The sequence below is a fragment of the Triturus cristatus genome, chromosome 6 (genome assembly GCF_964204655.1).
Source record: "Triturus cristatus chromosome 6, aTriCri1.1, whole genome shotgun sequence".
Taxonomy (NCBI): Eukaryota; Metazoa; Chordata; class Amphibia; order Caudata; family Salamandridae; genus Triturus; species Triturus cristatus.
In genome coordinates this window covers 710,227,606-710,242,073 of record NC_140589.1, presented here as the reverse complement: position 1 = coordinate 710,242,073, position 14,468 = coordinate 710,227,606, and the positions used below count along the sequence as shown (strand labels likewise).

Here is a 14,468-nt window from a genome sequence, read left to right as displayed (position 1 = left end):
GGTCCCATTCAGGAGTTAAGGTTAAACGGTTGCCACTCCAGACAGTCTGTGTTAGCCAATGGAACTCCTAACCTTCCCCATCAAAACAACAATTTGGACGTGTTGCTGTTGAAACATATTAAAACATATGGCTCGCTTAATAATATATAGCTCCCTGCCCTAGGACTCTATAGGCCTTCTTTAGAGGAGAATTACAGATATCACTTAAGAGAAGTTGTTCCTTTGCCATTAGGTGTAAAGGCAAAGTCGAGTTTGCAGTGTGACACACTTCCCTGTCAGTCTGCAGTGGCAGACTGGGGGGCATTTTACCTCTGTCACACGCAGGATGGCACAATAAGTTCTGCAGTCCTGTGTGAATACTGTCTTACATACCCTGAGTAGCATATACTAAGGACTTATAAGTAAGTCAGTCCTTGCTAATGGATGTATCCAATTAAATATAAACATGTGCATAGGGTCAAAATACTGAGGTCTGGGTGGCAGGCCGCAGTGCACTCTGACTCGAAAATCCAGCAGCATCCGTCCAAAAAGTGGGGGTGAACATTCAAAAAGATGCATTTCCGTACACATATGAAACAGTTTGAGGCGTCATACTGGAAACAGTGTAGCATACAGGGAAAGGCTACAATGCATTTTGGATGAGCTTTCAGCCCTGTTTCAAGTTGGTTTTGAATTACATGTGCAATTTGCTGTTTTTGCAACCATTCAATTTGCGATTCAGTGTTAGAGATTCACTATACAGGAAACATAAAAAGCAATGGCAAGATAAGAAATCCAATGCATTTTTAATTTGCTGCGCAGTTTTAGGGAGCCTTTGTTTTCCAACCCACAATGCACCATAAAAGTACTAATTAAAGGTTGCAGACCATTTTGAGAATGATTTGTAATTTGTTAATCTTTTGTATGTCTGGTCGAAAATTAGGAAAGCAACTTTTTCCAGAAACCCAATTACAAAGACATTCTTTGAATAGAGGGTGAAAGACCCTATGTTCTTATAAAGGTCGATTTCTAAGGATTCAAAGCCGAACCCTGGTGGTTAGCGTAGATTCTGCACTTGGTGCACTTAGCAGACAGGTTGAAAATAGGGGATATAATTGTGCACTGACTTGCTTCGACCATCCTGCCATTTTTTGAAGGATAGTAAGCACAAAAAGGCCACGTGGAAAAATAACCATACACAGCGGATCAAAGAACTAACCGCTGATGGATATTAAATATGAAGGGCACTAGTTGCAACCCCCTGTGACTGCCTATAAACACAGGAATTGTGGCCTGTGTTCTTTCAAGAAACATGCTGGTTTAAGGAAATGTCTCCTATTTGGGAAGACATCAGGGGGATAAGGCCGTTGTCCCTTGGACACTGTCTATTCCCCCCAGGTTCGCCTGACTCGCTTACCAAAGGGGAAATTTTCCAACTGGGACTCTCTCCCCTTTGCGAATGAGTTATCTGTTTTGAAGTGTTGGTAACTTTTCAGTGGTTTGCCGTCACAAACCATTGATGCATCTCTTTGCGATTCTCATTTAGAAGGGTGTGGTTCTTATATGCACTTTCCTAATTGGTCTTCAGATGTAGCAAAAAAAACTTTTGTGATAAGCTTTTCAGGATAAGCTTTTCCGAGTTGCAAAAGGGGTTTTAGAGCATGACAAAAACTATTTTGTAGACACAAACCGTTTGATTTTGTGAATTGCAGGACTTCTGACTGAAAAATTGTCTTGTACACATGACCCTTGATATGGTAAAGAGGTATGAATAGCTACCGAGCAAGCCATTTATATTTCAAAACCGGGCTTCAGCCTTCGCTTCACGTTTAAAAAACAATATGTCCTACAAAAGCAAACTTATTTTTAACCATTTCTGAAGACTGGGTACTCCAAATAAAGAGGGCATCAGATGGATATTACATTCATTCTTCTATCAACTATATTGACAGTTTTGTTTTGGTTCAGTCCCCACTGTCAATGTCTGGACAGATAATTCAAGCAAATCATTCCCTGATAATTTCTATAAATGAGCCCCGTTGTTGGCCTTTAACCCTTTCTTCATAGTTCATACCCAAGCTCACAAGGGATTATTGAGTTGCCCTTTTTCTTGATATCCTTTCAGAAAGTTGGCATTTTCCTGCCTTAGCCATTTAGTGCCTCCAGCCTGTGTCTGGGTTGCATGACTGGTAGACGTTGGCAGTTGGCCTTTGTGTATTCATCCAGGACAGCCACACACAATAGAGAGTTTAGGTGTGCCTGGACGGGCCATTACTAGCAGGATGGGAGGGTGGAGCTGGGCCCAGCCCTACTTACACTTAAAAAGGCGGTGTCCTGCCTCCACACAAAAGGATACATACCCCCTGTAGTTAGTCTGGAGCAAGGGCAGGGAAGGCAGGAAACCTGTGCACTTCAAATGGAAACCTCTAGCTGGCTCCCACTTCAAAGGAAGAGCCAGTTATAAATACTGGACCTCAGACACCAACTTGTCAGTACACTTCTGGACTTGCGCAAACTATGTCAGAAATAACCGCCACTCTGCATGACTGCTGTCCTGCTGGACTACTGCCTTGCTAAATTACTGCCTTGCTAAATTACTGCCTTGCTGCCCTCCTGCCTGAGAAAGAGGGATTTGGACCTGCATCTGAACCCAGAACTCCCAGAGTGACTCCAAGGGCTAGTCTGCTGGCCTCTTGTTGTGAGCCACAGGGACATAACAAGCTTCCACCCACCTGTCCCAGCACACAGATCCAGCTGGAGCAAGTCCCTGGCCCCCAAGTTGTGGTTCTCAGGTCCTTGACCCTTAGTGTGTGTCCTTAGGGAGGCTGAATTGAGGTTTTTGGGCTCTTTGGAACCACAAGCAAGCCCATTGGTGCCAATTGCTTGTCACTCACAGAGCCAGGCTACATGAAGCTCGGTCAGTCCAACCCTTCACGCTGCAGCATCGACCGCTCATGGTGAACTCTATTGTGAAGCTCCGGCCCGACCGTCCACGGCGCTTCTCTGCTCCTCTCGGCCCCCTTCACTGCGAACGGGATTTTTTGCACTGCAATGAGAAGGTAACTTTTCAGCGGGACTAACCGGGTCCCTGTATCCAACCCATGCTCCATTGAAGCTGGCCTGAATTTGTGACTTTCTCCCGGTCTCACACAACCAGATAGCCGGGAATGGCGCTTTGTGATATTTGGTGCTATTTCACACTTAGATCTTTAAAAATTCATAACTTCGGTTCTACTGATTAGATCTTTGTCATTTTAGTTTTGATTTATTTATTACATTTTGCTCTATTTTTCTAAATTTGTGTGGGATTGTTCTTCTGTTTTGTTTTCACTTTGTAACTGTTTGAAGTGTTTCAAAAATACTTTACACATTGCCTCTAAGTTAAGCCTGACTGCTCTGCGCCAAGCTGCTAGAGGGTTACGCACAGGTTAATTTGCGTTTGCTTGTGCCTCACCTTGACAAGGATTGTGGTTGCTGCTTGAATAGGATTTCACCCCCCAGTGACACAATGTCTCACTCTCCCATTTACTCAAACATCAGGCTCCCTGCAGACCTCACATGACCTGATTCACACACCTTTTCACCAAACCCTTCAGCTGCTGTAAAGGTATCAAGACATACAGTGTTGGTAGCAGTTGAAGCACACAACTTCATCTCCAATGAGAAGGAGATTTGTAAATAGAGCAACATTATTCAAATATTAAATCAATATTCTGATGTAAGCCAAGAGTCTGTAAATTCATCTCCTTCAACAGTTAAAGATAACAGTTCCTACAGGGGTCATTTGCAATGCTCGACGAGACACAGGTATCCATGCAGGATTAAGTTAAATGTCTAAGGGGTGAGAAAAAACAGTTTTGAATGGGAATAGGCCTGGCTTAATCAAGCCCAAACTATACTGTCTGCTATGCAATGGGTTCTTTCCATAACTGCAGATACAAACAGGAAAAAAAAACATTGATACTTGCAGCCGTCCAGCCTTCTGATTGTAGTCCAACTTGTGATGCACTGTCGCAGACATACTTGGCTAGCACCCTACCAGCTATAGACCAATTTCGCGGCTCCCATTGCCTGCGAAATTATTTGAGAAGGCCATAAATAGGCAACTTAGCCTTTTCTTGGAGAGAACGAAGGCCCTGGATTCCACGCAATTCGGGTTTCGTGCAGGACATATCACGGAAATGGCCCTGATTAAGGCGACGGAGGAGGTGAGAGAGGCGGTGGATCAGGGGGGTGAGGTAGTCCTGATTCTGCTGGACCTGTCTGCGGCATTCGACACGGTGCATCATGGTGTGTTGTTGGACCGGTTGGCCAAGGCTGGAGCGGAAGGCACGGCCGGGAGCCTCCTGAAGTCTTTTTTGGCCGATAGAACCCAAACCGTGGAGCTGGGTGCCGAGGTGTCCAAACCATTTGCCCTCCCGTGCGGGGTTCCGCAAGGGTCTTCCCTGAGCCCCACTCTCTTTAACATTTACGTTAGTCCGTTGGGAGCCTTGATTAGATCCCATAGCCTCCAACTTACTTCGTACGCAGATGACACACAAATCATGATATCGATACAAAGAGAGTCTAAAGTGGATATGACAACTTGGTGTCATGATTGTCTTAAAGATATCGCAAACTGGATGGCCACAAATTGCCTCAAATTGAATGCCGGCAAGACTGAGGTCATGATATTTGGAAATAATCCAAATACCTGGTCACCAGCCATGTGGCCCGAGGCCCTAGGGAAGCAGCCAGTGCCTACCCCAAAAGCTAGGAATCTGGGTGTCATCATGGACCAGAAATTGGACTTTGGAGGTCAGGTCAGCGGAGTGGTTTCTTCATGATGCTTTCACATCATCAGGATACTAAGGAAGGTAAAAACATTCCTGCCCAAGGATGGTTTCCGGTTAGCAGTCTCAGCTTTGATCCTGTCGCGCCTTGACTACTGCAAAAGTTTGTACCTCAATCTGAAAAAAAAAACATCTGGACAGACTGCAGGTAGTTCAAAACGCGGCAGCGAGACTATTGACTGGTGCTCCTAAGTATGTTTCAGTTCGAGAAGGAATAAGGAAACTCCATTGGCTTCCGATTCACAGACGCTCTCAATTTAAGGCCATTTGTACGGTTTTCAAGGCCTTGAAAGGCACTGGCCCAGAGTTCATGAGGGATTGTTTTAGGTGGTATGTGCCAGGAAGGGCACTGCGCTCTGCTGAGAACAACCTTGTGGTTGTTCCCAGGATAAAAAAGGCCAGCTGGGGTGGAAAGATGTTTTCCTTTGGCGCGGCCTCCGCATGGAATTGCCTTCCAGCACATCTTAGGAGAGAGGAGGAACTTATGTCTTTTAGGAGGGGGCTGAAGACTTGGCTGTTCAGGGATTAGACCCTCGTTCTTTCAGGGATGCTCAGCATGACAGTGCCAGACACCCTCGGGTATTAGTGCGCTTTATAAGCTCCTAAATAAATTGCAGGCAAAGGGACTGGTTTCGAGGCTGGTGGAAACCTAAAACTTCCAAAGTGGTAAATCAAGGGAATAATTCATTAATGGAAAATAGTTCCCCATATGCACCAGCTACTAAGACTCTCATTACAGATAAGGTAATTGGGCCAGAAATCAGGCGGCCAGTAATTTGAATCCTGCAGGGTGTTTTTTTCTGTGTATGGCCTTCTCTCCCATGTGCAGGTCTTGACCCTTAGAATGAGGGATAGGTGTTTGGCATCGATTCATGCGGTTTTGGCACTTTTCCCCATTCACTTATTCTTTCCCCTGGTTAAACCATGTAAAGAGGGAAATTGGCATATGTTTTTATTTTCCTGCAACATTTATAACGCTAATACTGCCCAATCAGGTTTAAAACAAGACTTCTAATGAGCCCGTCGGTAATTGTATTTCATAATTTTTATGCTCAGTTTTCCATGGCACATACCCCAAGTATATGAGACTGCTTGACATAGAACAAACAAGGCATGCAGTCTACAATGAGGATAGTTCTAAGATGGCAACAAGATAAGTATCTGTGAGAGGAGCTGAGAGAGGAGTAATTGTGGAGGAGCTATAGCGTAATAAGTAGACAAGAGACATTGCTTCTCAGTTTGACAGGTACATTCTGATGAGATGTGATTTCAGGTGTTTACTGAAAGATATCAGTGTGTGTTTTACTCTTAAGTCTGGAGGTAGTGAGTTCCATAGCAGTGAGTCAGTACCTGAGATTAATTCATTTTTAAACAGTGATTACGATTCAGCATGATGTATTCTTTTTCATTTTATCACATTCATGGCTAAAAAAAATCTGAATTTGATAAATGAATGCTGAATTGAGTCACCAAATGACAGAGTACTCTTGACATGTACGAATACACCTCATATGTCCCAAGAAAAGATTTGATCAGATACAAATAGGCTTGTTTAGGCAGGATTGATGTCAGTGAAAGAGATCATGAAGACCGCAGTTTAATTATTACTTTATGATTATATATTGATTAAAAGGAATCTCAGTTTACTCCCTTCCTTCGTTGCTGTCCAGCTGTGACTTTCCTCCTCACAAGCAACAATGTTATAGATCCTGTTTTTATCTTGAATACATCGATTGTTCGCCCTTAAAGAAATCACTGGGCATCACATCTGTTGTTTCAGGTTGTACAGGATGTTTGCTGCAGAAATGGGTTTTGAAGAGTTCCATCTGTACCTGAGGCCTGTGCAGTTCGAGTTTGCCACAAACAAAGGGCTAGTGGACGACCTACCACCCACATTCATTACAGCCGTACTGGAAGATGCCAGCTCTGTGGACAGGTAAGGCAGAGGGTGACTAGGAATGAATTGTACCTGAGTTTCCATAGACTTCTTTATTCACCGACAGACCAGCCAGAGCCTCTTTAAGGGTTCTTTGGGCTTCTCTTTGACATTGTCAAAATTTAACCCAGGCTTCTCTATTGAGTAGCTCTCCAGCTACCTGTAAATAGCTCTCCTGTGGGCAGCCCAGGCTACTAACTTAGAAGTTTTTGTATACCAAAATTGCAAGTGTATTTTCAGGACGCAAATGTGTGTATTTTCAGAACTCGTATGCTGATGTTTGGAAAACAACTGCTGAATTTCCAAAATATATTTAAAGCTGGTATTTAAGTGATAAATGAAGGTGCTAGGTAGATGTATTACTTATTATTTTTTTTTTAACAAACTTTTATTCAGTTTTTGCATAGGAAGGAGCTATGAATTACAATCTGCATGAAACACAGTACATATACAGAGGTCTAAGGATAAAACACAGGTATCTTGTGCAGTTTTACAAATGGTGCCCCATAGTTGTCGATGCACACCAATTAAGCCACATATAAGCTTGAAAGTACATCAGTCCAGCACACCACTATGTATCCGACCATGACTATGTGCTACCTTCACAAGGTAGATGTATTACTTATACTATTATCTTGGTGCCAGAGGAATTGCAGCTAAGGCTATTATGTATGAGCCGTGTAGAGGCATTCAAAACTGACAAAGCCTTTTTTACATTACCACTGGCTACTCTTCCTGATGCACTGGGTGATCACCCCTGCTAGTGCTGTCCATCTTGCATTTGGGGGCACTAACGCAATCTTGTCTGATGTGGTCACTGTTACAACACTAATAATATTAGTAGTCTAGGATGAATTTCATTGAACATAAGAAGCTCCTGAAATAGAAATGTTTGTAGACTCCTGGTGTAAACCTTCAAGAAGTGATGTAGGAATCAAGAAAGCAAAATATAGAATGTAAACTATTATAAGTGCTAAAGAACATACTTGCCAGGCAAAGGAAGTTCCAGGATCAGCATAAATTGATGAAATAGAAACTATCTTAAAGCAGAAGTAAGCAATCATAACTTGAGAATGGCCACAAAGAAATTAGGGTCAGGACCCTACATTGGTTGTTTTCATTAATACAAGGTATGTGGCATAGGGAAATTGTCCAAAAATATATTTTTTGGGTCGAAGATCTGTAGGTGGAAGTGCCTGTGGGAGTCGCCAGTGCTTGGAATGGTAGTCGTATTCATAAGTATTTGTGTTTTCCATATTGTTGGTATGGTAGTCCTATCCACTAATATTTTGTGTTTTCTACATTGTTTGAATTGGCTATCCTATCCACTCATTTCTGTTTTTCATGTAGTTTGGATTGACAGTCACATCTACTTATATTTGGGTTTTCCTTTTAGGTACATTCCTTCTACATTGATTTTGGGCATACATGAAGTGGAGGAAAGTCAAGTCGGAAAGTTTAGTTTTCACACGCGGGATGGTTTTATTCAGGTAAGTAAAATATGAAGGAAGCAAATCATATATTACTGATGCTCCAGTAATGTCCTGCTTACAGAATAAAATAATTGAAATGTAGGTGAATACAGCAAATGTGCCCCATAGGACGGCCTCCCGCCCTCTTCTCTTGCAGCTTAATTGGCTTCTAATACGCCAATGAGTAAAATTCAAAAATTGTTGTTCCATCCATAAGGCGCTTTCTAATCTTGATCCCATTTATCTTTTGGAGAAATGTATACCTCTAGGTCTCTCCGCTCGGGCTCCAAAATCTCTTGGAGGTTTGCCAAGTTAGGAGGGCAAGACTAGGGGGAAAGGCCCTCTCCTACCTTGGCCCTCGTTATTGGAATGAGCTTCCCCTGCACTTGAGACAGTGCTCTAACCATTTACAATTTAGGAAGCTGCTTAAGACTACTCTTTTCTGTTTCTTATCTTAGCTGCAATTGCACTATACCTATGCTGCCCGTCCGAAGCGCAGGGATACTGCTTCGGGAGTCGATTCTGGCGCTATATAAACAAATAAATAAATAAATAAATAAAAGCTCCTTCCGATGAACATGAGAAACAACTGTCCGACAAACTGCAGTTTATTAGAAGGATATTGCGCTGTTTGTTTGCTATTTGACTATGGTTATGCCTTTGAGTTTTTAATGTTATTGTTAAGTTATATATTCCTCTTATAAGCACACTACGTAGGTTTTTGGCAATGGGTTATCTGGCTCCTGCTGGTGCACCTGAAGCGAAGACCAACACGCAGAAGCCCAGATCCCCTCAGTGGCTCATTTCTTTTAGTGCAATAAGACCACTCATTCCCACTCAATTATGTGCCATCTATATTTTCTGTGCAATATGTCAGCAGAAGCCTGCCAGTATGACTTGATGGACCTGTAATTCTCCTCTACACCACCCCACCTTTCTGCTGCCAGTGGCGCATCATACAACATTGAACCTCAGCCTACGGCTATTGGCAGTCCATTAGAGATACTCCAAAGATATTCATGCTCTGCCTTTGGAGATTTCAAGGGCACTGGTTCCAGCACAGACTTTACTCTCACACCCAGACTGCTTAGGTCATGTTCAATCTCAGACCTCTGCTGCAAATGTCCCCTTTGATTCTTTTTTGTGTCCTGACTTATTAGCTCTTTCTCACTGCTAGGTCCCAAACCTCTAACTATACCTCTTACCTGGCCTGTCATCTGCACCATCTCTTGTGAACTGGCCCAGACTGGTTGCTCCTTTTGTACTGTAATGGGGACAGGCCACTTCTTTCATCCCAGGAGCCTTTCTTGCATTCAGCCGCTATTGGTAGAACCAAGCTGTACAACTAAACTCGGATACATTTCATACCTTACCTGCAATGTACATTGTACAAGGGACTGGACTGTGACTCTTTGTCGAACAACTGTTGGAGAGTGAATTCTCCAAAGGGAGTAATCTGGGGCCAGATGTACGACCAGTGTAAATTGCATCTCGCAATTTTTGCTCGATTGCAAGTCGCTAATTGCAAGTCACAATTTACAATGTACAACAGTGTCAGAGACACTGATTTCAATTCCCAATGGGGTCGCAAAATGTGAGGCGCATGAATATTAATGAGCCACTCACAATTTGCGACCCCATTGGGAATGGCTGGCCCTCCCAGGGATGGTGGCCTGCTGGGCTCAGCAGACCTCCATGTCTGGGACTGGTTTTCAATAAAGCAGTTTTTTTTAAATGCAGCCCGTTTTCCTTCAAGGAAAACAGTATGCATTCAAAAAATAAAATTAAAAAAATTTCGTTTCATTTTTTAAGGGCAGGCAGTGGTCCCTGGGACCATTGCCTGCCCGTAAAAAATATTTTAGAGCCAGTGACAAAGGGGAAGGGGTCCCCCGGGGACCCCTTCCCTTTTGCGACTCCATTACCACCCTCTTGAAGAGGGTGGTAAATTGCGAGTGTTTTGCGACTGCAATTGCGGTCGCAAAACATTCATACATGGCTTGTGAGTTGCTATTAGGAAGGGAACGCCCCTTCCTAATAGCGAGTCTCAAAACACTATCTTGTGAGTCGCAATTTTTTGCGACTCGCAGAATAGTGTTTGTACATGGCCCACAGTGATTTGGCATGCGCAAACGGGTCGCAAACCTGTTTTCGCATGCAAAATCACGTTGTACATCTGGCCCCTGGTTATGTAAATGGAATAGAGAAGTGTTGCAAAGTCCCTTGTGTTCAGTTTTCAGCCTGGATTCTGACATACAAACAGGTAGCTTCTTTATTCAGGATATACTGAAGAACTTCAGTTTCAGTCGAAGGTTACAAGTATATAGGTACAAGAAACCCCACCAGGTGCATGGGACTGTCCTGTTTACCCACTGGACTCAACTGGTATCAATGCCAGGCCAACACTCCAAGTAACATAGATAAATTCCATGCATCATCATACTCTTTGTGGTGCTAGGACGCAGAGAACACGTAAAGCAATATATAGCACAATGTATATAGGATACCTATGTAAAGAGCTGTGCCCACAGGACATACTGCCCATTTACCACTGATTGCTCAGGTCATCAGGGAAAAAGTAATTTTTAAAACTTTTCGATGTTACAGTGGGCATCAGGATGTAGGAATGGATGGGGAGGACGTATAGCTGGACTTTGACATAGAATTTTACAAACACTCTTATTCGGGAAGAAAGTTTTACCCAGTGAGTGGATATGGGCGTACTAGTGACCAATGGCATGTAATAGCTGGTGCTGAAGAAGAGTCTATTTCTCACCTGAACTTCATATCTTGAATTCTTATTTCATGGAGATGTGCGGAGGCAGAATTCGAGATAGGATTCCAGTTACTGAAGAGATCTTACGCTAAACGTGTATGCCTCACTCTCTAAGCTCACTCAGCCAAGGCGCAACTTAATATGGAAAATTGACTCTTGGCATCTGGCCAGTTGATTAGGCAGTGATATCATTCATTTTGATTAAATTAAATAAACTCTGGAACACGTCGGGTAAGTTACCACATCACTAAAGACCTTGTACATACTTACAGGTCATGGTGGAGACCATAACACATTAAAAAGGACAGACGTTCCACTGGAAATTGTAATGTAACACAAACCCAGAAATGTGAATCTTCTGTGCTGCACAAGCCTTGCCCATGCCATTTGCACTCTGTACATTGAAGCATATATCCATAATTCACATCACAAATATTAATGAGCTAAGTCAAATAAGATTATTTGCACATGACCTCTCTGTCCATAATCATCACCACGTTTGTACACCCCCCTATGGAATTTTGGGATGTGTTAAGTACCAGAACAACACTGCACAGTCACAACATTGTATTGCAGTTCCACATTTTAGCCTTTTAGCAATGTTGCACTCACCCTTATTTGTAAGGCAACCAAGCATCTTTTATCCGAGCACGCATGATATGTTTTAGCGTGAGCAAAGCACTGTTTTTTGCAAAGCGAGAGATACTCTCCTTGAATGTACAGCACAGTCCTGAACCAATATGGCCACGATGCAATCAGTAACAACAAACATGCATTTTTCTTCTTTTAGCTTTTGACCAAGGCTGGAGTAGAGAATCTCCAAGTAGCCCTCTCTTGTCAAGTTACTCAAAAAAATGCTTTGCTTGTTGCTGTTCAACAGGCCTCCCTCTGCGGCCCAGTCCAGCAGCCATCACAAGAAAATGAAATCAAGGTGAGCAGCTATCCTTTTCCATTAAATGTGTTAGCCTTCTATACGTGTGTTATACAATGTCCATCACACGTCTGCCCATGTCTGATGCTGTCCTCTAGATTCTAAATGCATGTTTATGTATCAAAATCCGCAAAAAGTAGTGGGAAGTCAGAAGCTTATTATAAATTTACCATACTACATGAATGATTTTGATATAGCGAGGTTGTAAAATCTTAACAAATAAATAGGTTCGGTATGGTTACAATCATAGTAGTTTGCATATGACAATATTGTATTGATATGGTCCGTAAAGCATCATACAGACAATGAAGTTGTAAATGCAATTTCGCAGAATACACTAACCCTTCTTCAGGACTGAAACCACAAAAAGATATATGTATATGTAGAAGACAAGCGGCAGTGATTATGTAATAAATGCAAAAAGAACAAATTGATGGACAGAATGCAGAACAATGTCAATCATTCACCCCAGTACAGAGATCTGGGCCTAAATCCATTGTGTTTTGCTCACCATGCCATTCCAGTTTGGACCCAGCTATATGCAAATCAGTCTTGACCCTGCGCCCAATGAGAACAGTCCAGTCCGGACTGCTAGGCCAGGTCCTCCCTGGACTGGAAACAAGCATCCTAGGACCGGTTTCGGGCTTTCAGCCCTCATCAGCCAGGATAGCTTGACTCCAGTGGCATGGAGAGCGCGAGACCCACGTCTGGGCATACCCATCCCACTCGGGGTGACAAATGCCGAAAGAACAAATTGATGGACAGAATGCAGAACAATGTCATACATTCACCCCAGTACAGAGATTTGGTCCTAAATCCATAATTCTTTTGCTCACCATGCCATTCCAGTTTGGACCCAGCCATATGCAAATCAGTCTTGACCCTGCACCCTGGCTGATGAAGGGTGATTCCCTGAAACCAGGCCCAGGATGCTTGTTTCTGGTCCAGGGAGGACCTGGCTTGGCAGTTCGGGCTGGACTGTTCTCACAAGGAACAGGATTGACTGATTTGCATATGGCTGGGTCCAAACTGGGGTGGTGTGGTGAGCAAAAGAATGATGGATTTAACCCAGATCCTTGTGACTGGGGGTGAATGTTTGCATTGTCCAGCATTCCGTCAATCAATTATTTCTTTTTCATATGTCGCCCTAAGTGGGAAGTGTATGCCCAGACGTGGGTCCCATGCTCACTACACCACTGGATTCAAGCTAGCCTGGCTGATGAAGGATGATTCCCTGAAACCGGTCCCAGGATGCTTGTTTGCGGTCCAGGGAGGACCTGGCTTGGCAGTTCGGGCTGGACTGTTTCCATAAGGACCAGGGTCAATAATGATTTGCATATGGCTGGGTCCAAACTGTGGTGGTGTGGTGAGCAAAATAATGATGACTTTAACCCAGATCCTTGTGACTGGGGGTGAATGTTTGCATTGTCCAGCATTCCGTCAATCAATTATTTCTTTTTCATATGTCGCCCTAAGTGGGAAGTGTATGCCCAGACGTGGGTCCCATGCTCACTACACCACTGGATTCAAGCTAGCCTGGCTGATGAAGGATGATTCCCTGAAACCGGTCCCAGGATGCTTGTTTGCGGTCCAGGGAGGACCTGGCTTGGCAGTTCGGGCTGGACTGTTTCCATAAGGACCAGGGTCAATAATGATTTGCATATGGCTGGGTCCAAACTGTGGTGGTGTGGTGAGCAAAATAATGATGACTTTAACCCAGATCCTTGTGACTGGGGGTGAATGTTTGCATTGTCCAGCATTCCAGTCATCAATTGTTTCTTTTGCATATGTTGCCTTAAGTGGGAAGGGTATGCCCAGAGGTGGGTCCCGTGCTCACTAAACCACTGGATTCAAGCTAGCCTGGCTGATGAAGGGTGATTCCCTGAAACCGGTCCCAGGATGCTTGTTTCCGGTCCAGGGAGGACCTGGCTTGGCAGTTCGGGCTGGACTGTTCCCACAAGGAACAGGGTCAAGACTGATTTGCATATGGCTGGGTCAAAACTGGGGTGGTGTGGTGAGCAAAAGAATGATGGATTTAACCTAGATCCTTGTGACTGGGGGTGAATGTTTGCATTGCCCAGCATTCCGTCCATCAATTGTTTCTTTTGCAAGTGATTATGTAATATCCACTAAAACACATAGTGTTAACAAAGACATTATTTTTAAATACTAATATACTGATAAAATCATGCGTGAGACCATTGAGACACAGAGAAATAACGAAAAAGCCATTTTTGGTTGAATTTGTGTGCCAGCAGGATAAACTGACACAGTGGGTGAGTGTGCAGAGCCGTGAACTAGGTTCACCAAGTGTTGTTTCTAAGCATGTTTATGTATGGTTGTGGGGGGCATCTTCGCTACTAAAAAAAACTAGAGACTTGATTTGAGTTGGGCGGTAATTGAAGAAAGAAAATCAGAAGAGAATCTACGGGTGCACTTTCCCCTCTCACCCCTGGCCTGTGCTGCAGGAAATTCCACTGCACTGATTTTAGTATTTCCTCCAGAAATCCAGTGATTTGTCATTACCACCCGACTGATAATCTGA

The 14,468-nt window shown here is 43.5% G+C and overlaps 1 protein-coding gene across 1 annotated transcript in view; it reads left to right on the top strand.

The window, feature by feature from the left end:
• The window catches only part of LOC146817750 (uncharacterized), a 746,064-nt gene that overhangs the window by 272,735 nt on the left and 458,861 nt on the right, over nt 1-14,468 (top strand). Inside the window, exons 22-24 of the mRNA XM_085609232.1 lie at nt 6,592-6,747; nt 8,144-8,237; nt 11,783-11,923. Coding sequence (XP_085465358.1) covers nt 6,592-6,747; nt 8,144-8,237; nt 11,783-11,923 — 391 coding nt within the window. The remainder of the gene's footprint in view (nt 1-6,591; nt 6,748-8,143; nt 8,238-11,782; nt 11,924-14,468) is intronic.